The sequence below is a fragment of the Carassius gibelio genome, chromosome B2 (genome assembly GCF_023724105.1).
Source record: "Carassius gibelio isolate Cgi1373 ecotype wild population from Czech Republic chromosome B2, carGib1.2-hapl.c, whole genome shotgun sequence".
Classification (NCBI taxonomy): Eukaryota; Metazoa; Chordata; class Actinopteri; order Cypriniformes; family Cyprinidae; genus Carassius; species Carassius gibelio.
Genome location: NC_068397.1, coordinates 28,776,593 through 28,802,822, shown reverse-complemented (window position 1 = coordinate 28,802,822; position 26,230 = coordinate 28,776,593). Strand labels below are relative to the sequence as shown.

Genomic DNA, 26,230 nt, shown 5'->3' with positions numbered 1-26,230 from the left:
ACTGGTCAAACCAGTCCACCAAATCGGAATGAATCATTTAAAACCGTTCACATATGCAGTATGCACTAATCCACAAATTGCTTAAGTTTTTTGATTTATAAATGTGCCTTACACTCCCTCTGATGCGATATAAACCAATATCTCAAGTTATTCAGTTACTCCTAACAGTATATTGACTGAACTGCTAAAAGAGAACTGATGATGGGATGTGCACGAGCAGAGAAACTGGACTGAGTCTTGTGCTGCTGGTCTGGGTCACGGCACAGTATAAGGGGCGTAACATTTCCGTCACATGCTTACGGTATTCAGCAAATCACAAAGCACTGGATAGCTGGCCAATCAGAGCACACCTACCTTTTTTAGAATGATGAGCTTTTTAAAAATCGACGCGTTTCAGAAAGGCAGGGCATAGAGGAGAAACAATGTGTTGTTGTTGTTTTTTAACCTTAAACCGCCTAAACCATTTATTACACAAAATAATGTTCTTTTAAACAGCATCATATGAACACTTTAATAATACTCATGTATCCTCATCTATATTTGCATATGCTACTGCTGCTATTGTTGTCATGTAGTGACTCAACGTGACTCACACGTTACTGCACTGTTGTGTTTTTTTGGGCATGAGTTAATACATTCGCATGTTTGTCACCTACTGCATATAAATAAATGTAACCCGCTTCAGCATTGACTCAAGTCATACATACAATACATATACACAGGGGCATTGCACAAGATCCCCATATGCATAGGCAGTCCTGATGGATATATATATATATATATATATATATATATATATATATATATATATATATGTATGTATTTCTATGTTTCATATTCTATATTCCTACTAAGTACTCTCATATATAGATAGCGATTCTCTAAATTTCTCTGTTTTCATCCTTGAATCCTTATTGTGGTCATACTGTATTGCAAACCACTTTTACATACAGGTAAAGTGAGGGACAGGTTTGGTGATATTGAAAATAAGGGTTATTCATCCAAAATAAGGGAAACATTCATCTTTCTGTTCCTTCTGCTGACAGCTGACAGGTCTAACGTGACTTTGCTTACAGATTGGCGTGAAATCGTGCTCTCACAACCAGTGTTGTGGGTAACGCGTTACAAAGTAACGCGTTAGAGTACTCTAATTACTTTTTTCCTGAAATTTGTAACTTAACGCGTTAGTTTCGTGCGTAAGTAATCAGTAACTTCGTTATTTTTTTTAAAAAAGTAATCCGTTATTTTAAGGAAAGGAAAATCCCGACTGCAGCCTGCTTTTTGTCAGACAGTAGTCCTAGGTCTACTCAGAGCCATATAGAGTGAGAGTTGCGACAACTCCATTGACTCCAATGGAACGCTTTTTTTACAGCAATGGCGGCTCGTGGAGCCTCTCAATAGTTCCCGGAAGTAGCAGCAAACCTATGCCGCGCCATAGAGATGCAGCAGAACAAACCGTTTGCGACGCACTTTTAACAGGTAAGACGTTTAAATAATAAGATTGAATATTATCAGTACATCTTAATAACAATAAATTGCAAATTAAAACCTTCTAGCAGATAATCACTCATTAAATGAGTAGATTTAAGGTTTGTTATCAGATAACTAACAGATTAGGCTAGGACTGGAGCTGAATAAAGTTAGTAACGAACACCCTAATAATTGTAAAATCTGTTCTCATAATTCAGTTTCATCCATCGTGTTTGCAATTAGAAAAAAAGGAGTATAAACATTTTTTTGCAGGGTGGGGAAAGTTAGCTAACGTTACATAGCCTATTACGTTAGTTCAATATAACGTGTGACAGCGGTGAGTGGAAGTGGTAAAAATGAGGTTATAAAGTTTGTTCCTTATTACACGTATTAAATCACTTAATAATAAAATGCACCCTATTGATATACATTTAGAGTGAATTGAGTTTGCAAAAACATGGGTGGAGTGTTTTTAGTCATTGTGATTCATTTACTATTACCTGTCTATATTATATAATAATACTGTATTATATACTTAAACTTGTTAGTGTATAAAAGTAACATACTGTAACATTCTGTGGGTTCTGGTGGGTGGAGGATTAGTGGTGCCACTGCACTGTTCTGTGATGGAGCATCAGTGAGGATGCAGGTCAGGAGAGCTGAGGGGACCTTTTTTTTTTTGATAGCTGAATTTTCATTATTTTTCTTAGTGCTGCCTTTGCATTGCTTGATCTTTATTTTTTTTTTCTTGTCTCTTAAATTTTTTTAATAGACCCAGGTAACTGGCTGATGGTTCACAGGAATGCTGACTGGCTGCTGACTGACTTGCTGCTGGTTGACTGGGCAGTGTCACCTGTCCCTGTCTCTCCTCTCTAGCCATGTCCTTTTTCTTCACTCTCACTTTACCTTCTCTGAGTGTCCTCGTTCTTTTTTCCTCAACCTTTGAAACTGATAGAGGTAGAATACATGGTTTTGCTAATGTTAAATATTGAAAATATCACATCACTTTACTTCAACTAGTACGAGTTTGTACTTATTATATATGAATCACCTGAAATAACATAGCTGTAATCAGTAGCCATTTCTTGTATGTTCACAGGTCTAGGGGTGCATCGTGGAGCAGGGCCCTCCTCTTTTTGACCACAGGACGATGTACAAAGATTGTGGGAATAGCATCTGGTCTCAGCCTACTCTTGAATTTTTTGGTCATGACAAATTGCTTTGCCGCAATTTGTCTGCATACTGACTTCAGTTTAGTTTCCACACACACCTTTTTTTTGTCTACCCACATACAGTACATATCACATGGTGGTTAAATGCACAGTTATAGGTAACACTGATGACTCCCTGCAATGTCTCACCATGAGTCTCAGCTCCCTGGGTTTTGCAAGGCTTTGCTTGTTCCTTATTTCTAGGAAAACATTGTCAATGTAAAAAAGTGCAAATAAATGTAAGTATAATTACCTAACAATTTTTTGTTGTTGTAATTTTTATTTGTATTTAGATTGCTCCTGCTGACTTGAGCCAACCATTATTTTCTCCTCTCTATGTCAGCGGGGAAGCCATACATTCGCACACCTTTCTCTGACTGAGTGGAGCATCCCCATGCAGCACAGTAAACCATGGTGGAGACTATGCAAGGACAACATTAAAGAAAGGACACATACAAAATGCTTGTCATGCTATTAAATTTATTAGAAATGTATTCATGAATTGCTGTAAATAGTTAATTGTATAATTACAACTTAAAATAACTGTTTTCTGTTTTAAAATGGAATATACTCCTGTGATGCCAACCTGAATTTTCAGCATCATTACTTTTGAATGGCAGTGTACATGTTTATATACGAGTATGCTTAAGTTGTTTTAAACCTGAATATATTGTATACATGAATAAGTATTGTAATAATTATACTAGATATAATAGGTATATTATTTATAATACATAATTATATTACTATATGTAATTGTAAGAATTATAAACAGTAAGCTTCATTTTACATTTATTTAACATGCTAATTACTGCTGGTAACAGTTAATTGACCCATAGTGCGGTCCCAGCTGAAAATCACCTGTCACCAGCCTGTCTCTGTACTACCTGAAAGTCATCAATATGACATGAGTTAACATTAGATCAGTGAAAAAATGGACAATATGTAACGTAGAAAGGCAACAGTAACCCGTGTTTATAAAACTTAACGTTAGCCTGAAATACGTTTTTAAAATAACGGTAATTGAACACTAATCCTCAAATATTACCCGATTTGATATTTTAAAAGCAACATCGCTGTAACTACATACTCATGCTTCATACATATGTCAGTGTGTTGTATAAACATATAAAATAAATGCATTTATTGACTCCTTATTACCAGAAATCGCAGTTCTGTCACTCTACTCTTATCAGTTTGAATGGCCGCCAACGCACTTCCTGGAACTATTTGAAGTCTACACGAATCACGTGACAACTAAACATTTCGAACTTCCGTTGTCGCAACTCTCTCTCTATATGGCTCTGGGTCTACTGTGCCACCTGCGGATGTACAGTATCAGCGGAGCCGAAGCTCTGTGATCGTAAAGTCAATGGCTGTGATGCGTCTGTGCCCTGCGCCTGACCCTATGTGTGTGTGGGTTTTTTTTTTTGTTTTTTTCGAACTCCCGGCAAGATTGCAGAGAGGACTGCGTTTGGTTTATGGAAGTACGCACATTATTTTCAATTTGTCAACGAAAAAGAAAATAACATAACGGTAAAATGCACACTCTGCTTTGGTGAAAAGCTTCTGTCGACCGCCAAAAATTCTACCTCAAATTTAACGCTACGTTGTAATCACTACTTTGAAGAGTAAATGTAAGAGGACTGTGTTAAAGCGAATTTAGGCTTGTGACTGTGAGTGACACTTTAATAATAATTATTTCGGCTATTAAGCGATTTGTCATTTGCCTGTGTGGCAGTGAAGGATTTAATTCGGTTTGTTATCATTTTTGTTTGACAGGCAGATGTTAATTTCTGTTAGATCGTTGGCTGGCTGGTTGTTCATCATTTCTAAATGGATTTAAATCTGCAAGCCTGTTTAAGGTTGTGTTTACAAGTAAGCATACTTGTACTTTGATAACTGCATTATTTAAAGTTAAAGAAAAATCAGGAGTTATCTTGTGGTGCTCATAATATACAGTAGCCTAGGCTACCCGGGCTGGGTAACGTTAGGTGCGAATTCTGATTAATAATATGTTCTGTGATAATAAATAAATAAAACGCCATGTGGAATAGCCGATTGCTGACTGTCTTTCCTGTTATTGTTATCCTGCAGTGTTAATTAAGTCGGATGACTGACGCTATTCATTGTCGGGAGTCACGACTTCTAGGTGCATTTAAAGGGGCCGGGGGCTGTGTCTGTCGTGTGTGAGCCGCTGCAAACGGCTTTTAATTTTTGGTAACGCATGAGTACTCTAACGCGTTACTTTTATGAATAGGTAACGCTGTATCATAACTGATTACTTTTAATTGATGGTAACGTTGTAACCTAACTAACTACTTTCCAAAGTAACTATACCCAACACTGCTCACAACATCCACGCTGTTATCTTAAAAAAGCCAACATCACGCTAAGGTTGCTTTCAAGTAAGCAAAATGATGCTTTGAAAACATCGGTTTCACTGGAAGGGCAAGGAGTAGCAATTAGACGATTGTGTCCACATACCTGACATCCCTGTTTAGCATATCACTGTAAATCCCACAACCTTTTTGCGATTTTAACATCTTTTTTTTTTCTCCCAACTCCGCTTCTTCTCGTTCGACTTGCTGTCTGTTTATATTCACTAGGCAATCAACATGGCCATCAGAATGCAACGCAGTGCCCAAGCCCAAAAATTAATATAATCTTACCTGAAACTGATACTACAGTAGCTAATCTTAACAGTTTACGTGATTTGGCTCTTGTAGATTTAAATTTTTTTTATTTCTTCGCAGTGTACCAAACACATGTACATCCCTTATTGATGAGCAAAAAGTAGAAACCTGAATACCAGCGTTATAGCGAGAGATGGTAGTTCACATTGAGCAAAACACAAGAAAAAGCATTTTGGAAAAAATATTTTCGGCAATCACAGACATTCGCATTCGGACGGGAGTTTGAAAAACATAGGTTATTTGCTCTGGAATTTTTACAGAGGTCGTGTGAGAAAAAGACAGACATGGCAGATTCAGACGGGATTAAAATCTCAAAGTACGCCTGTGAAACAGAAATTTCTTTAACGTCCCCCTGTGAAACTAGTCCCGTCCAAATAGGGCTATTGACAGTAATCTAGATAGCAGTATTTGTCATTCTTAGTTAATGATACCAGAATATTAATTAATGTAACTTTTGATAATTTATCCTGATCACACATCAAACATGGGAAGAATTGTATTTTTTTTGTCAATATGTGATGTCTAGACAGACACCCCTTGGTCAGTTGGTGCAAGAAGAGCATTTTCTCTTTCATCATAACAGGGGCTTTCGAACTGGAGTATCAATGACGTAAATTTACATTGATTGGCCAACTACCATTTTTAAAAAGCTGTGTAAAAGAGTTTAAATTTAACTCTATGAAAATGTAGTTTTTGAACGCCCTTGTGTCTAGCTCCTATAAATACCCAGTGCAAAAGCCCCTGATATGACAGAAGACGGAGGTTGACCAGTTATACTTCTGTATCGCAGAGAAAACCTCAAACAGGAAACATCAGTAAAGAGAAAAGATATGGCCTCCTACATGAAGGCAAACATATTCTACATTTCATTCGGATTTTGGCTCAGTTTAGGTGAGAGAATATGTATGTATATGTAAATCTGTTTTATGTAAAGACAGAACTAATTAAGAACTTAAGAAGTGATTTAATATTAATCATGAACATAACAATGGTTTGTGTGTTGTTTTTTTAGGTGTTGAAAGCTACGATACTTGGACAAACCATGTATTAACAGTTCAGACTGGAGGATCTGTCACTATCCCATGTCATTATGATGAGAAATACACACAGCAGAAGAAATACTGGTTCTTAGATATTGGTCAAACATACACAAACACCTCCGAGGAGAATCTGTCAGTAATTGATCATCCTGATCAGAGTCTCTTTACTGTGACTATGAGAAACCTACAGGAGGAAGACACTGGAGGTTATCATTGTGTTGTTGACACTGAAGAAATAATGATCAGCACATATGAGGTTTATATCAAGGTTCAATCTGGTAAGAGATTTTGTATTCATTTTAATAACATTCTGACGTTAAATATAAATATTTTATCATCTCAAATGACTGGTGTGTGTGTGTGTGTGTGTGTGTCCAGCTCCTGATGTGTCTGTGGTGAGCAGCAGTGTCTCTGGACATGAAGGTGGTGATATCAGTGTTCAGTGTCTCTACAGTTCTGGAGATCAGAATAAAGTCAAACAGTGGTGCAGATATAAAGATCAGAGCTGTTACACAGTGGGGAGGACTGACACATCCCAGAATTCATCAGTGCAGATCAGAGATGATGATGAGAGAAGATCCTTCACTGTGGTGATGACTGGACTGAGACGGACTGATTCTGGCTGGTACTGCTGCTTTGCTAGAGGCGTAATGAGTCCTGTTCACATCACTGTAATAGAAGAAGGTATAACTTATTTAATATCGTTTTCAAATACCAAAACATCAATCAATAATCAATACTATAAAATTTCTGCTGTTAGAAAATAATCTATTTTTATTTTGACAGAAGGTGTGAACACAGACATCGGCGCTGAGAAGTACAAGTTAGTATTAACAAATTCCCATAAGTGTGTTTTATTCTTTAGCAACATCTAAACTTCACTTGTCTTTCAAATTCCATAATATATTATGCTAGTCTTTGTGCAAAATGACAAAATATATGAATGCAAATTTTAAAAAAAGCATGCACATCCCACAAACCCCAAAAAGGGCTTTTTTAATAAAATATATGAATACAAATATTTTCTGGAATGGAAGGTGTGCAAAATATAGATAATAGATAGACAGTTTCTAATATTTGCCTATTGATTGTGTGCTATTGTATTTTATTTTTCAGATGGCGTTTCTGTCTGTCACAGAACTTTTCTCCACATCAAACTGAAAGATCAGATGATTAGAAAATCATCGATAAAAAGATTTATGTTCTGCTCCTCTGAGTGTATATATGTGCATGCATTAGATATCTACATTTTCTAAATGCTTTGTTAAATGTATTTAAATAGGTTTTCTTTTATCCAAACATCGTACAAATGAGAAATATACCAAATAAAGCTACACAATTTTAGAAAACTGTTCATTTAGCATTTTAAAGTTATTATTATTATTATTATTATTATTATTATTTAGCTCTCATTTTTTATATCAGTAGTTTTTCAATCGCCCGACCTCAGATACATATATACTTTTTACTTAATGGAGTAAAAAGTAAGATTACATACTTTTGAATATTTTGGATGTAAATCTCATATTTGACTAAAGGGAATATACACTGATAAAGTACAGTTTACGTGCATAAGTTCTGCAAGTTTAAACAAATTACATGTTTGTATTAGATATGTATTTGAAGCAGGATTGCCAACTTTTAAGTTCAGCTTGGAGTCCGTTTTTTGGGGGCGGGGGGTGTGTGTGTCTTGATTCAATATCAGTTCATGTGTACATTGTAAAAATAAAAGGTGATAAAAATATTTTGTTGAATCCGGTTGAATGTGTGTTTTTAGCAGCATTTTAAACTTAAATAATTCAATTCAGTATTTGCTTGCATTCTATTTGTCATCATTCATCAAGTATGCAAGTTTTATTAAAAAACGATGTAGGCCTAATTTATTAACTTTTTACATTTCTCATTGTTATTATCAATATTTATTCAAGTAAAGAACTTGAAATAAGCAAGTATGACTTGCAATATTCTAAATGTAATGAGTAAAAAGCCATACAGTCTACTAAATGAACCATGGCATTACAAATGAAAAATATTTATTTATTTATTTATTTTCTTACCACAAAATTACTCTATTTTGCCTTTTTGCACTGTAATTTAAAACCATTTCTCTATTTTAACCTCAAATGCTACACTAGTTGTAATTGAAGAAATAGACATATTAGAAAAAAATATATATTTAAGTCATTAATGGACTATAATTATTGCACAAATAGTATTTAGTACCAAAAGATATTCTCAAAATATAAAATAAATATTATTAAACTAAAATATACAACACTTATTTAACTGAAAAAATAGTTAAGCTGTATGGTCACGTATCATGTAAGCAATACCTTAGGGTTAAGAAAACCATATTAATGTTGCCTCCATCACCCTAATAATAGAATAAAATGATACTGTAAGTGTCATCGACGTAATAATCAAACCATGCTGTAATGTTTACTAATATTGCTGCAAATAATGCCTGCATAATGAAGCTGTCGTCAATCCTACTTGAACACATTCAAATGTGCGGTTAACGCTGGTTTGTTTGGAGGGCTCTATAGATCACGTGACCGCATTACCGAGATCAACGTTTGTCGCAACTCTGTTTTTCCATGGCTCTGGCTTTAACTGAAGAGCTACAATTTACGATTTACAACACATTAAGTGCACCAAAACCGTATTTATTGTAATAACTTAGTATTAAAATGTACAAAGATTTCATATCGCAAGCAGGGTTGTGGTTTGCATGAGATTTACAGCAGTGTGAGAAGGTGAGAGGAGCATGCATGTGTGTGTCTCACACCAAATGCGTAAGAGTTGGCAACCCTGTAATATAAAGTGACAGCAGCATCATATACAGTACTTATACCTCTGTCTATGCTGATAATATGACCCCAAATTTTAAAAAATAAGTGTTCAATCAATCAGTATTCTTGAATGAATAATATCTGCGTAGCTCTAATAATAAGACTTTTTTTTCTTTTTTTTTTCTGCTGCTTTTAAATGCTCTAGCATGAAGATAAAGGAGCGAGTGGATTTAATAATTATAGGGTGGCTGTGTACAAACACTGCCGACACACATTTATGCAAACAACATGTAAAAGTGAACTTGAAAACTATTACTTATGATCCACGTATAGTGCAGAGTCTCTTCTGTTTGTGTATCTCTGGATGCTTTTTGCACTCGTAAGTGACAGTTATAAGCATGAGCCCCGTCAGACTGGTCGTGGTGGAGGTTTTGCAACAATATATAGTGATATTTTCAATGTTACCCAGAAAACAGGATACAGGTTTAACTCTTTTGAAATACTTCTGCTTAATGTTACGCTGTCAGACATGCAAAAGAAATCTAATGTATCTAATGTATCTCTTACTCTGTCTACTGTGTATACTGTGTATATACAGAATTCCTAAAAGAATTTGCAGATTTCCTCTCAGACCTTCTAGTTACAGTTGATAAGGCGCTAATCATGGGAGATTTTAATATTCACGTTGATAATACAAATGATGTATTAGGACTTGCGTTTACTGACCTAATAAACTCTTTTGGAGTCACCGGGCCCACTCATCGTTTTAATCATGCACTAGATTTAATTATATCATATGGAATTGGTCTTACTGCTATAGATATTGTATCTCAAAGTGATGATTTTACAGATGATTTCCTTGTATTGTGCATGTTGCATATCACTGATATTAACTATATGTCTCAGCGTTACCGTCTGGACAGAACTATTGTTCCCGCCACCAAAGACAGATTCACAAATTACCTGCCTGATCTATCTCAACTGCTATTTGTATCCAAAAATACAAACTGTTCCACTTTATGTCGTCTTTTTTTTTTTTTTTTTTTTTTTTTAAGCTGTACTTGTGGAAAGTGCAGTTTGATGACAACATCGCATGTTGTTTACTTGATGTGCTTACGCGCAGATAGCTAAGTTAACAACACAGAGATATTTGAAGCAGTTTTACTCACCGCCTGCGGTTCCAACACACGATCGTGACCCTTTTTCATTGGGATTGCATCATCCTTAAGAAATAAACGATGTGCAATCCGAAATGCAGGGAACCAACACAAACACTTGCACAACTCCGTTGATGCTCTGTAAAAATAAACTCCATCCACTGGTCCCTTAATGCTGTTTTTGTTTTTGGTAGTCTGTGCAGGGTTGTCTTGCCCTGGCAACCAAAAACACACTTCTTTTGTGACAATTCGGTCTCTCGCTCTGATCAGTGAATGTCTCTGCTGTGCTGTATGGGAGCGCGCGCTCTTCCGGCAGAAGTGCGTCAGGACCCATATAAGGAAATTCCGCTCCATCTAACGTCACACAGAGCCATACTCGAAAAAAAAACTTTCCGAAACTTGTGACAAACTGTAAGGAGTATTTTTGGAACAGAAATACTCCTTCAAACGTACAACTTAATTTTTGAAACTTTGTCCATGTTTAGCATGGGAATCCAACTCTTTAACAGTGTCAAAAACTCAGTATGCATGAAATAGCATTTTACCCCCCCTTTAACAAAAACAACCAGAATTTATGCAGGAAATAATATTAAAGGAATACATATACAGGAAACATAGAAACCTATGACTTAAGACCATTGTCACATGTCCTTGAGCAACAAGCTTTTTCAAGATGAAAACTTAGACTGAAATGATTAAGATGCCTTAAGAAACGTTGCAACATTTTAACAAAAGGAGTGGACTGTTTTAAGTTGTTCATTGTGTATTAATATTAGCTCATAACAGGCGTGTTTTCTTTGTTTGTTTATAATTAAGTTCACTCATATAAGTGGCAGACATATACTGCTGTATGACAAGCATTCTGCTAATTAAACTGCAATGTATTGGAAATCAAAATAAAGCCCTTACATTGTTATAACACTGTTTGCCATCCAGTTATTAAAAATGAACATTTGGGCCTAATACAGGAAACATGTAGCCTAGACAACTGGTAAACACCACAAGTGTGGGTGTGTTGACGTGTCTACTGAGAAACACTGGAATTATGAAACAATATGATGTAATGAATCTTCATTTACTGGCAGTTTTAAACATACTCTGAATCCCTGGTTTGAAACAAATGATTCACAAAAGTAGGCAGAGTATCGATTTCAAAATGGTCTAAGTATCAAGCAAATACAAAATATAAGACTTATTATCAACACTTTTCTAATAACTGTATGTTCCTCTAGTTCTGTGATAGACAGAAATGCCATCTGAAAGATAAATTATAATAGCACACCATCAAGATGTTGTCACATCATGTATATATTTGGATTTTCAAAGCCACAATATATTTTCTTCACTTACAAAGAATAAGATTATTTATAATTTAAAATAAAACAAATTCACATTTAGCTATATAATCTCAGGAATGGGAATAGATAATTATTGTTGAATTTACCGGTAGTTCAAATTTTTAGTAGGTCTTTGCTACATAACTACATTACAAATCTAGTACCCAAAATGAAAGATGTTGGTGTCTAAAAAAGGCCACAAAAAGTGACCACAAAAGAAAATGTTTCAAAAACTGACCATTTATGCATTTGGACTGCTGCTAATCCTTACACAGAGAGAGTTGTAATTGAGATCTGGATTAAAAAAACAATATATTAAATATAGTGGGAAACCGATAGACAGACAGACAGATGGAAAGATAGAGGATGGATAGACTTCATGCCACAAGACAAAGTCAGTTTACATAAGATTAGCCACAGTAATCCAGTTTTGCAAGAACTTCTGTTACTTCTCTGTAGACACACAACCTCTTTGTAGACAGACTGAAATTCTCCATCATGTGCCATCTGAAACAGGTAGTCCAAAATGCAGCAACTAGAGTCCTTACCAGGTCAAGAAAATATGATCATATTACCCCAATTTTACAGTCTCTGCACTGGCTACCTATTAATTTCCGTATCAGTTACAAATTATCATTACTTACTAGGGGTGTAACGGTTCACAAAATTCACGGTTCGGTTCGATACGATACACTGATGTCACGGTTCGGTTCGGTTCGGTTCGGTTCGATACGTTTTAGATACAGCAAAATGTAAAAACATCTCAACTTTTCAGAATGCCGCAAGCGCACCGCGGGTCATGTGACAAGAACCAACCAATCAGCTTCATCCTTTCCCGTAACAACGTTGAGAGCTCAGCCAAGATGAAGGATCAGCTGATCATAGTTGTATATGGATTGCAATTTTGAAATAAATTTAGTAGCAGAGCTACTGCAAGCGATTTTTAGAGCTGCAAATCCATTTATCCTTCGCTGAAATTTCCGCGTCTCATGGAGAGAGCACGTCATTGTTGCTTAGCAAAGACAGACGCCTCATGAGCGCTTCTGCCCAAGCGCTTTGGAAAGGAGGAGAAAGACGCGCTTAGCGTTTTCCACGCGTTTTTAGGCACGATATGTGAACGGCCCCCTAAGGCGCTCGCTCACTCAGCACGCGCTGAAGGCTCGTTGCAAAATGTCGAATGCCTTTAACAGACCAGAAATATAAGATCCATACAGATCCAAAATAACCAACAGGTCTGGTGTTTGGGTTGGATTCCCTGTAAGCTATAGTTTCTAAATGCTGCAGGGATAGTTTGCTGCGTGCATGTTTCTCCTTTTTTTCGTCTTTTCCCAGATAGTACTGACGCATATATCCCAGATATTACCGCTGGTGTTTTTTTTTTTTTTTTTTTTTTGTAATCCCGCTGGTGTACCCTGTCATGTTGCATATGCGACATACCGTTGTTTTTTTATCCACCACTCTCTTGCCATCACCATTATAGCTTAAAGGGAATCCAAAGTGCACCCAAACACCAGACCTGTTGGTTATTGGAGGATCTTCTCATTTCTAGTCTGTTAAACGCATTGGCTATTTTGCAACGAGCCTTCAGCGCGTACTGAGTGAGCGAGCGCCTGCTGAGTAGCCTAACATAAACATATAAGATGGTGTTTTTTTCTTCTTCGGGAGTGTCAGGGGCGTTGCCTGTTACGTTGTTTGGGTTATTGGGCTACCTTGTTGAACGCATATCATTATATTTCTCTCTCTCTCTTTTTTTTTTTTTCAAATATAATTAATTACTCCAACGAACCGTTCGGTATACATAATGCGTACCGCGTACCGAACCGAAAGCGTCGTACCGAACGGTTCAATACGAATACGCGTATCGTTACACCCCTATTACTTACCTATAAGGCCCTAAATGGTTTAGCTCCTGCGCACCTAACTAGCCTTCTACCTCGCTACAACCCATCACGCACCCTAAGGTCACAAAACGCTGGACTTTTGGTAGTTCCTAGGATAGCAAAGTCCACTAAAGGAGGTAGAGCTTTTTCACATTTGGCTCCCAAACTCTGGAATAGCCTTCCTGATAATGTTCGGGGTTCAGACACACTCTCTCTGTTTAAATCTAGATTAAAACGCATCTCTTTTGCCAAGCATTCGAATAATGTATCTTAAATTGTGAGTGTAGTTGCATCTGATCAAAGGTGCTTTTTTATTCTTAAGCTTGGGTTAAACTAATTAATTTTACTTTTTTGGAAGAACAGCTATGCTAATGATGTCTCTTATTTGTTTCTCTGTTTTGCCACGCTAGGATTTACACAAGCTCCAGTCTGGATCCAGAACACCTGAGAAGAGATGATGCTAACCCTGAAATAACATACAGAACTGACAAATATTGCTACAAGTGTGATTGCATAATATAATAACTGCTGTTAATAGTGTTCATCATCTGGTTGACTGTCTTGTATTAATTTTTCTGATAATTCCTGTCATATGCACATAATCTGACAGTCACCACTGATAAGCTACTAAATATTGTAGAAACTTAATTTTCTGTTGCTTTGCAATGATGTGTATCGTAAAAAGCGCTATACAAATAAACTAGAATTGAATTTAATTGAAAGAGAAAATATATGAATGATTAAGCACAAAGATGTAAATATATGAGTGTTGAAAAAAATCACTTGATGTACTGTAGATTGTAAAAATATTTTGCTCAAATATTAATATATCTCATTAATCAAACTGTATTAATATTAATTTGTCCTTCTATGTGTTGGAGTCTGTGCTCTCATTTATTGACAGTGTAAACATCCAATGTGCTATAGACAAGAGTGATGAAGTATTTTGCTCCACCTTTATAAAGATCGCTTCATCACAACTTCTTCCTCGTCAGCTTTTCCCACGTTTTCACAGAAGTTTTATCAAGAGCTTGCTCTGTGGTGAGTGATGCGGGACAAAGAGCTGCAGGAGGAGAAGAAGAGATAGATTAATCAGTAAATTGCTTGATAGGGCTCGCAACGGAGAGAGGCATCTAACACACAGAGAAGTGATGTTTTTTTCAGGACTGGAGTTAAACTCTGCAGGACATCGACACTCCAGGACCGAAGTTGTCTGGCAAGCTGAGCTCCATCAATCAGTCTGTGCAGCACACCGATCACACATCTATTAGAAAAAGTTATGGATGAAGGAACCTCAGCCAATTAGAGGACCAAATATAATTGTTGTATGTGTAATTAAATATACAAACAAACAAATAATTAATACACAAAAGCCAATTATAGCACATTTTATTTTTGAGAGCAGTTTTGATATTTTATTGCCACACTCAAATAATGCACATTACAACTTTATATATTATTGACTTAACTTTATATATTAGTGCATCATGCTTTTTCCCAACAACAATTTACACAGTGCCACATTTAGTATTACTAAAGAACATTTGAACAGTAAATTGCTTTAACTTTCAGAGTAAAACTTCTCTTTTGCAGCACTAAGTCACCATAGGAACAGTCAATTACAATGTACAAATAAATAATTTTATTGTAATTTGTATTTTGCATTCTCAGGATTAATAATTGGCATGAAAAGTATGCCCAAAATTAAAAAAATAAAGAATTAAAGAAAAGAAATGAAATTATATTATCAATTATCCTGTCCTCATTTGTAAGTCACTTTGGATTAAAGCATCTGCTAAAATGAATAAATGTAAATGTAATTACTTTAAACTTTAGTGTCATTGTGTTCATATTTTGCTCTCATGTTTAGTGGCTTTTACCTGTGATTAAGATATTATTATAATATATTATTATATTATTATAACAGTGAGATGCTCTCGCATATTCAGTGTGTGTTTGTGTGTGTGTAAAATATCCTGTGGTTATTGAATATAACCAACACTGTAACTTCTCACCTGTTTGTGCACAGGGCTGTGAGTCACCTTGTCCTCCACAGATACTGACTGCTCTGGAGATACGGAAGATGAACTCTGACAATTACACTACAGTACAAATGAAATTATGATTTAGGACACATTGTGAAAAAAAGAATTTGTTAAATATGTTGCTCATCTTTTAATGAACGTGAATAATGAAACTGTAAATATTATATCGTTCTCAGAGCTCAAAGCTGCTGTCAGAAATGTCAGGGGAAAATGTAGGAATGAAGCAGAATTGCATGATTTGATGTATTCAGTCTATATTACTTGCTTTTGGAAAACTAAAGAAAAAATAAGCAATGACTACGCCACATGCAAAATAAATAAATAAGTGAATGAGTTTTAACATTAGTTTGTGACATTCGTTTTTTAAATTAAGTGGAACAGGAGCCTCCTGTTTTCCTACAGAGCAGAAGTACCAGCCAGAATCAGTCCGTCTCAGTCCAGTCATCAGCACAGTGAAGGATCTTCTCCCATCATCATCTCTGATCTGCACTGATGAATTCTGGGATGTGTCAGTCCTCCCCACTGTGTAACATCTCTGATCTTTATATCTGCACCACTGTTTGACTTTATTCTGATATCCAGAACTGTAGAGACACTGAACACTGATATCACCACCTTCATGTCCAGATACACTGCTGCTCACCACAGATACATCAGGAGCTGGACACAGACACACACACACTGAACTGTTGAACTGATTGAAGCTTCTCTGTCACATCCAGATGTATTCCTCCAATCTCCACAGCACATCAATATGCTCCAGTGTCTTCATGCTGTAGGTTACTCAGAGTAACAGTAAAGAAACTCTGGATCTGGATGATCAAAAAACCATTTATTCTTATGTTCTGTGTATTTTCTGTTGTAATAGCATGGAATAATAAGTGGTCCTCCAGTCTGAACTGTTAACAATCTGTCAGCTGATCCAGTTTTGCAATCAGTACCTGAAAAGAGAAAAGATCAACATTAGTTTTTTTGCCAATGTTAATGACAGAACAAACATATTCAGATGACTGTACAGATTCAGCAATATGATTTCTTTTACAGACTTTATCAATACATGCTTTATATATAATTTACAAGTAATTGATGCATAACATTTACATAACTTTTTTAAAATATTGATTTTATGGTTTTTATCAATTTTTTAAAAGTCTATGACTGTATCTCTAATAACATATGATCATTAGGGTCGTTGTGGGGTGATGACATCATCTTTCCCCAAATTATATGGAATGGCTGTACACACGAAAATGCAAGGCTGTCGTTTTCAGATTTATCCACCCAGTTTCAAATAATACTGGTTTCACTCTCCTAAAACGCTGGATCCATCTGGATGAAACACCAATACATACATTTTTGTGTACACAACTAAATGCATTTCATGAAAAAAGAGTGGATGAAATATATTATTTAATGAAGTTTCAGACTGCATCAGTGAGAACAGTATGCAATATAATGGTAATAAATATACTTTGATGAAAGTGGTCCTGACTGAACAGATATTAGTTTGAATTCATCTCAAAATCAACTTTTTGTATAACGATACAGAATGCGAAAAATATTATTTTGTGTATTTGGTGTAATTAAATGTGTTTAAGGTTAAGGTTAAAAAAGCATTATTTTCCACACATTGTCCATTATTGTTTCTCCACTGTGCCCGTCTTCTGAAATGCATCGGTTTTTAGTCTGAAAAGTGAAGTGTGCTCTGATTGGCCAGCCATCCAGTGCTTTGTGATTGGCCGAATATCTCAAGCGCATGACGGAAATGTTGTGCACCTCACCATACTGTGATGCTTTTCCCAGTCAGAACACTGCACAACAAGACAAAAACAATAGAACCCATTACAAACAAGCCATTTTTTTTAGCTCTAAACCAGCGGTTCTCAATTCCAGTCCTCGTGCACCTAGCTCAGCATATTTTGAATGAAAAAGGAAGTGCAGCAGTTATACAACCAAAGTTAGAACAGCTCAGATACAGGAAGAGAAACGTACACAATGGCCGCACAACCAAAGACAAAAATACTCTACATTTCAGTAGGGTTTTGGCTTATTTTAGGTGAGTATTAAATGTTTTGAGATTTGTTTTTAATAGATCATGTTTATCTTCTTGTAATGGCACATTTTATGCTCAACTGTTTGTGTTGCTTTCATTTTATTTTCTGAGAAGACCAAACTAATTTAGAGGTGATTTATTGTTAATATTTGATTTAATAATGATTTGCGTGTTGTTTGTTTAGGTGTTGAAAGCTACGATGCTTGGACAAACCTTGTATTAACTGTTCAGACTGGAGGATCTGTCACCATCCCATGTCATTATGACAAGAAATACACACAGCAGAAGAAATCCTGGTTCTCAGAGATTGATAAAACATACACATACACAAACACAACAGAGCAGGATCTGTCAGTAATTGATCATCCTGATCAGAGTCTCTTTACTGTGACTATGAGAAACCTGCAGAACAAACACAAGGGACTTTATTATTGTGTTGTTGACATTGAAGGAATAATGAGCATCACATATGAGGTTTATATCAAGGTTCAATCTGGTAAGAGATTTTGTATTCATTTTAATAACATTCTGATGATAAATATGTGTTTTATCATCTCAAATGACTGCTGTGTGTGTGTGTGTGTTCAGCTCCTGGTGTATCTGTGGTGAGCAGCAGTGTCTCTGGACATGAAGGTGGTGATATCAGTGTTCAGTGTCTCTACAGTTCTGGAGATCAGAATAAAGTCAAACGGTGGTGCAGATATAAAGATCAGAGATGTTACACAGTGGGGAGGACTGACACATCCCAGAATTCATCAGTGCAGATCAGAGATGATGATGAGAGAAGATCCTTCACTGTGCTGATGACTGGACTGAGACGGACTGATTCTGGCTGGTACTGCTGCTGTGCTGGCAACGTAATTAATCCTGTTCACATCACTGTAACGGAGGCAAAACCAGAGAAAGAGAAAGTCACGTCAGTATCAAACATTTCTCAATAACGTTTCTCAGAATCATCTTCGTGGAATGGATCTATATTTGTCTGCATTTTGTTGTCATGCACTATTTCTTCAGTTTCTTTTCCCTTTTACTCTAACAATAATTTCTTCACTGCATTGTCTTTTTTTTTTTTTTTAATTTTTGCAGGGGCCCATTTCAATAAGGAGGATCAACCAACTTTGACTTTAAACTTGAACTCTGCGTTGACTTACCCTGAGATGGGAAACTCTGAGTTTTCGGTTACAGAACAGCTGAAATTAGTTGGTTTAATCAACTCTAAATTGACTGACTCTGAGTTTAGCGCGTGCACAAAAAGCCATTATCAATGGAGTGCCGATATTATGATTCACCATGGCAACAGCTCCCGCCAAAAAGCCGTCTGCATACTTCAGACGCAATACAAATGTAATTCATAATAGTGTCATAATATTAAAGATGAAAACTAGCAGAATAATGAACTAGTAGCTAATCATTTTTATGGTATCTCATGGGCAAAAAAAAAATATATATATATAAAAAATATTAATAACAATATTTAAAGTGGATTTTTCTTATTTTACAAATGATATGCCAATAGAGTAAGAAAAATATGGCAGTGGCTATTTACACTAAGTGGAATTAACATACTTTCTTAGCGATAGATCCTATTTACAGTAGGCTAAGTGCAAGTAGCTCTAGATGCTATTTACAGAAAAAATTTACAGTGAAAACCGTGATATATTCTAGTTACCATGTAAATAACCAGTGTAAATAATTAGATGCTAGTTATACTTTATGCAGATACATTTGCACGTCAGTATTGTTATACATTAACAGGATGCAATAATAACAGATTGTAAATGATTATATTTATTACAATTATAAATAGTTGTATCATTATTAAACAATAATTAGGCACTTTACTTCCACTTTTAGAACATTTTGTTAATTTTTATTGAAAATAAATTCTAATGTGTAGATTTTACAGTAGATTTTCTCTTAGTAATAGATACTCAGAATAATCTTGTTTTCCATTTGCATTAAGATAATTTTTATTATCACAATGGCATATAATTTTAGTTAAAGTAAAATTAGATCCCCCCAGGAAACAAGACTAGGTATCTTATATCATTTTCTTATATAGAAAATTATATCTTTATTATTTTTTATTTTAGTTTTTATATTTGTAATTGGGGGGGGGGGGGGCACTCAGTAAGAAGAGCATTTTTCCAGTGTGCATCACTGAAGTTTTTAAAAAAGTTGGAGGAGACAGAAAGAAGCTCTGGGTTTATCAAAGAAACCTGCTCCTGACCAGGTTAGGTTCATAGAGTAAGTTACTACGGTAACTGACTCTGAGTATGAGTTAGCTCTCTTTCAGAAATGGGCTTGACTAACCCTGCTTTCTCAGGTTTGACAAACCTCCCATTCTGAAACAGAAAACCTAGAGTTTCCCTCATTTCAGGGTTAACATAATTAGAGTTTTCACTTAACCTCCTTTCTGAAGCGGGCCCCAGAAGTGCAACAGGCGAACATGACATCACAAGAATAATAATAATCGAGCATCGCGTTAGTTCAGTCAGGTCATGTTAGTCATGCTTGCATCAGCTGACAGTCAGCTGTTCCTGACGTGTACCAGTCCAGTCTCGACACCTATCTCCTGCGGTCTATTTAAATTCCCATTATTCAGTGTCTCTCCATCGCATTGCTGCTTGCAATTAACTCCCTCCTCCAACCCCAACTCCACCAACTGAACCTATAATCTGATCTAACTTGTTCTTTCTTTACAGTGTCTTCATTGGAAGCAGTCTCCGTGACATTTTGTTTACAACACATGTAATTGTGAATTGTAATAATGTATGCTTATAATGGTTTTGTTCTGTACCCCGGGGGGGTTTGTCTTGCTGCTCTCCCCGCTCTGTTCAAGCATGGCTGCATGGATGGGCATGTGGAGTGTTGCCCAGAACATAACCATACCGCCAACACTAACTGTATGCAATTATAATTGTCATTAAATATAATTGACGGAAGTGGTCCTGATTGAAATACAAATTAAGTCATTGACAAACCACAAAAGTACTACATCTCTATTGTTTAAAATAAATAAAGCTCAAACTAACTATGACTATTAGGCTAATATATTAAAGATATTTCTTATTTTCTGGTGCCATTAATGCAGTTTAATTAGTTCCACATAATTAAAAAAAACGTTTGAAAATATTTTAAGATGTTTCTCTTTTTTTTCACAGAGATAATGAACTCCTGACTGTGTGGCTTCGAGTTTCAGCTGCGCTTCTGCTCTTACTGATTCTGATTAGTGTGTTCATCTGGAGACAGAGACGGAGACCCAGTCAGTTTGACCTCCAATTTATTTCTTTTTTTAATTCATTTCATTCAATTCCATTTTTAAACATATTTCAAAAGCTCAATTTCTCTCTCTCTCTCTCTCTCTCTATATATATATATATACATTTTGTTAATGTAATGTTATTGATGCTCTATTATTTTTTTTTTTAAATGAAGAGCAGGATGAACACCAAATCAGAGAGAGAAAAAGCAGCACAACCACTGACACAGTAAGTCATTTACTTTATGAGAAATTACTTATGATAATGTTTGTAAGACAAAATCAATGTTCAGTTTGGCTTATTTTTTAAACCATCTTTGACATCTTTAACATTCACAAAATGTAGATGTAACTCACATTTGATTCATGCTTCAAAACAGTAATTGTGCCAGTAAATTGCTAAGTGCCAACTTAAGTTTTCTTGTCATTGTGTAAGCCACACTGGTCAAAATATTTGGATGTTTATTTAACATATCATTTTTATTTTATTTTTTGTTGGCACTGACTACCAACTGTAGTACACAGATATCAGTTAGATGGTTATTCCTTGCAACAGCCCTTTTTTGAAACTGACGCCTGCCATGGTGTGTTTCTTATTTGTGTCTGTGATCAATTACATACCTGGATCAAGAAGTCACTGTCTAACACAGTACAGTACATTTATTTTTCTGCAGCAGTGTTTTACATTTGCATATCCATTTTTATATATTTCTTTCATGTGAAATCATGTATAGTGAAGAGGAAAACAGCCACAAATTGACATGCACTGGGTTTGTGAACCTTTAGTTTATTAGATGAGTCACATGTTGATTTTCAGTATTGTTTTGTGTGAAATGCAGATCTACTCTAAACCTGGGGCCCGTTTCACTACGTAGGTTCAACCAATTTTGAGTTTAAACTTGAACTCTGAGTTGACTTACCCTGAGATGGGAAACTCTTGAGTTTTCGGTTACAGAACAGCTGTAATAAATTAGAAAATAAATTCTAATGTGACATGTGATCGTCTCAGTATGTAAAGGTGTGCTCTTGTCCTTCAAGGCAGCTTGAAGTAAGCTTGTGTTACTGAAGTACCGTAATTCTTCAAATAAATGGAGTTAAGTGAGGTTAACTAAAGTACGGGAGCAGGGCCACGCCTCAAACAATCACCTGACTTCCAAACCTCCATATATACCGGGCCACCTCATACCGCTCTGCTAGTCTCGTTCTCTCGAACCCACCCTTCCCTCCCTTTCTCATCCATTCAGCCAACCTTATCCCACATTATATTTCTATCAGGTTGTATCAGGGGGTCCTCATTGTCTGGCCTAAATATACGCTAGAGATGGTACCCCCACCCTGAGTCTCTCTGAGCCCTGATCAACCTGACCATCATCCCATTCCCTTGACCCCTTCATCCTCTTTCTACTCTTCCCCAGTTGCATAGCTGGTTTGTGGCGTGGTCCTAGCTAGTGAAAAACCGGTAGTCAAATAAACGCCGGGCCTCTGATAGTACAAATCACCGCGAGAGCTTTCAATATGCGCGCCACTGAGTGGCGTCTGTACTTCCCGGTCAGAGAGCACCTGTCCATCAAAAGCTCACTGTCCAATCAGAGTAGATCACTGTTAAGCCCGCCCCCACGAGAGGTTTGTTTCAAAACACCAAACGAAACACTGTGAATCGTGAGCGAAATCTGAGACAATGAATTCAGAATCCACGATTAGCAAAAACGAATCTTTGAAAAACAGTAACAAAAAATGAAGCATATTCAAAGCATATTCATATTCATACATAATTACATATCCTGTTTATTATACAATCCCTTTCTCAACAGGATCCCGTTAATGACATAATCTACTACAGTACTATTGATCATGATCCTGGGAGTGAAGCGATGAAGTCTCCAGCAGGTGGAGCAATAAACAGCATAATATACAGCACTGTGGCTCCACACTGAGAGCAACAGTGAGAACAACACAAGAACAGACCAAGAGAAACACAAGCAACAGCAGCGGAATGGCATCACAACCTTTTTTTTTATTTTTTTATTTTTTATTATATTATTGCCGTTTAATTTAAGTATAATATTTGAATCAGGTGTTGCTGGACACATAATTCGTGCTGCTGCGACTTGCAAGTGACCCCTTTAAATTATTTCTAGGTTATAGTATTGTATGAATATTGTCCCACTGATAAATACAGTGCAAATAGCAAAAAGTGGAAATAAAATTCAATAATAGACTAAACAGTTCCATGATAATATGTCTGTAACATCTACCAGTCTCGTCTTTTAAGTCAAAGGGCACTAGGTATGTGTACATGTGACATTTCTAAATAATTGCAGCTAGTGCCAAATAAAAATAATTATGTTTTGGAAAACGGCAAGTCAAATGTAGAATAGAGGGCCACACACTTGCACTGAATGTAGCATTGAACAGACTGAAAATGAGCAATACACATGATACTATTTTAGCACCATATTTGTTCCTTCTAGTTAACTGTGATTTGGTTAGGATATTTAAAGATGCAGTTTTTATTTGACCTCTGCCTTCAACATATCCTCGATTTGCGATTTGAGGTTATGAAAAACAGATGGATCAGCATCACTGTCATTATATATATATATATATATATATTCTCACGGCCTGGAAAATGTTTCAAGACAGATTCAGGAGATTGTTTCCAATACACAGGGATTGGCACATCATAGTGACAATCTTAAAGGAAACATTCATGTGTCTTATCTGCAGAGGTACCCACACACACACACACACACACAAAAACTGCATCTTTAAATATCCTAACCTAAAAATATGTTGTAACATGGGTATTGCTCATATTCAGTCTATTCAATGCAACATTTAGTGTAAGTGTGTGGCTCTCTATTCTACATTTGACTTTTTGCTAATTTCCAAAACATTTTTATTTGGCACCAGCCGCAGTTAATGTTGACAGCTAGCAGGAGTGTGGTGGGGTGGGAGGTCTGTTTTGACCAATGAATGGAGACCTCAAGGCAGTGCCCTAAATGCAGATCTGAAGATTTAGTCTTTATAGATTACATTTTCCGTTGCACTTACTGACGAATTAAATATTGAAGCCTTAAACCGATTTGTAAACACCAAATGACAAAATGAGATATCGAGCCAAAAACTAATTTTCCGTTTGTTAAACTCAACGGAAAAACTAATGAACCAACCATTTTTCCATTTCTCGTTACTGAATTCTAAATAGGAAATGAAATGATCAAAACGTACATTGACCAAACAAGCATGGCTAAAATGAAAATAAAAAAAAAAAAATTAAAAAAGTATTTTGCAGTTTATGTGTCTCAGGTTACTATCCTTGTCCTATGCCTTATTTTCTAATAAGTATACACATCTTTTGCATGCCGTCAACAAAAGGTCTGCTCATTCTGTATAAAAGTATCACAGACATTGTGGTGAGCTCATATGTATGTATCGGCCTGCTGCCGTCGCTCTCTGTGGTCTACGCTTATCAGCAGTCAACAGCACTGTTAGTGGAGCAGAAGTCAATGTTTCTGCTTGAATATTTAAGCACTGCTTCTGTTCATATGTTTTTGTGGTTGAATTCTCACATTATTTTCTTTTTTGCTCAGAAGTTCAGCACACACACACATATATATATATATATATATATATATATATATATATATATATATATATATATATATATAGTGGCGAATATGATATCAAACAAAAGACATATTATTATGAAAATACCAGCATAACTGCATTTACAAAAATGTATACTGTAGTCCACTTGTTAGTAGCTGCACAAACATGTTCATACAGCATAGCTTTATAAGAGTAAAAAAATGGATCAGATATTAAAAATGTCTGGTAAAAGTTTCTATTTTCAAAATATTTATGATAAAAATGTAATACATAATTAGGGGTTATTTTAATGACTTTTTTTTATTAGATACGTTTTGCATTGTTTTCTCACACTTTAATATTATTTTCTTTTATGTCATTTTTGTTTCCAAATTATTTGCTGTTTATTTTGTTAATAAAATTTTCCTTTTTTTATGTTTTATTCCAACCCCCTTGAACCCTTTCCCTCAACTCCACCCCATTTTATTTGAAGTGTTTTAACTCAATAATATAAACAGATAAATGAATTATTAAATGTAAAACAGGACAAATTGTGAAAATTATTGAACAAGCAATAAAAAAAAAAAACCTAACATTTAAACATTACAGTTTGTTTGCTTAAATTGTCACAAGGAATTGATGTTGATAGTGTTGAAATTATGCAGCCAAGTGATGATATCTCAGATCATTTACATTACATTTAACATTTACATTTGATCATTTAGCAGATGCTTTTATCCGACTTACAAATGAGAACAATAGAAGCAGTGAGGTCAACAAGAGAACAACAACAGTATACAAGTGCCATGACAAGTCTCAGTTAGTCTAGTATAGAACGCATAGCCAGGTGTTTTTTATTTGTTTTTTTTTAAATAAAAGAAAAAAAAGACAAGAAAAGGAAAAGTGCTAGTGTTCGTTGGTTAAGTGCAGGCGAAAAAGATGAGTCTTTAGATGTTTCTTGAAAATGAGTAAAGACTCAGCTGTACGAATTGAGATTGGGAGGTTATTCCACCAGCTGGGCACCTTGAATTTGATGCGAGCGGCTACTGGTAGCCAGTGTAACCTGATGAGGAGAGTAGATCATTATTTAGTTTTGTGCAAACTTCATATAGCCAAAATTGTAAATTCTACTTCTTGTTACAAGTATGGTAGAACCATCACTTCTACCACAAAATACTGCTTTTTAAGTTATCTTCCTGATGTATCAGAACTTGATGATGTATGCGAACTTGATGATGTAACAGAAACTATGGAGTCTCTCTTTTCTAGCATTTTAAATACAGTTGCTCCTTTACTCTTATAGGAAACCAGTCTGACACCATGGTATAATGAGCATACTCACACCCTAAAGAGAGCAGCCTGAAAACTAGAGGTATTTCGTTTTGCTTGGTGGGAAAGTAACCAATCCTACAGAAAAGCATTAAAAACTGCTAGATCCGATTTCTTTTCTTCTCTTTTAGAAGAAAACAAACATGACCCCAGGTATTTATTCAATACAGTGGCTTAATTAACGAAAACTAAAGCCTCAACAAGTGTTGACATTTCCCAACATCATAGCAGTAATGACTTTATGAACTACTTTATTTTTCTAAAATCGATACTATTAGAGATAAAATAGTAACCATTCAGCCGTCAGCTACAGTATCGCATAAGACAGTGCACTATAGATACACTGAGGAACAGTTCCACTCATTCT

General features: G+C 35.7%; 1 protein-coding gene and 1 long non-coding RNA gene across 3 annotated transcripts in view; both read left to right on the top strand.

Moving 5' to 3' along the window:
* The window catches only part of LOC127951198 (CMRF35-like molecule 1), a 102,792-nt gene that overhangs the window by 50,939 nt on the left and 25,623 nt on the right, over window positions 1-26,230 (top strand). The window contains exon 6 of one of the 2 annotated variants that reach the window (XM_052548976.1): window positions 22,755-23,279. The exons of the other annotated variant lie outside the window; for it this stretch is intronic. Within the exon in view, the coding sequence (XP_052404936.1) occupies window positions 22,755-22,877 (123 nt within the window). The 3' untranslated portion in view covers window positions 22,878-23,279. Of the gene's footprint in view, window positions 1-22,754; window positions 23,280-26,230 lie in introns of those variants that run through there. 2 annotated transcript variants of the gene reach the window in all.
* On the top strand, window positions 1,310-3,266 carry LOC127951204 (uncharacterized). Its single transcript, XR_008152618.1, has 3 exons — window positions 1,310-1,479; window positions 2,243-2,427; window positions 2,570-3,266. It is a non-coding gene; the product is annotated as an uncharacterized LOC127951204 (long non-coding RNA).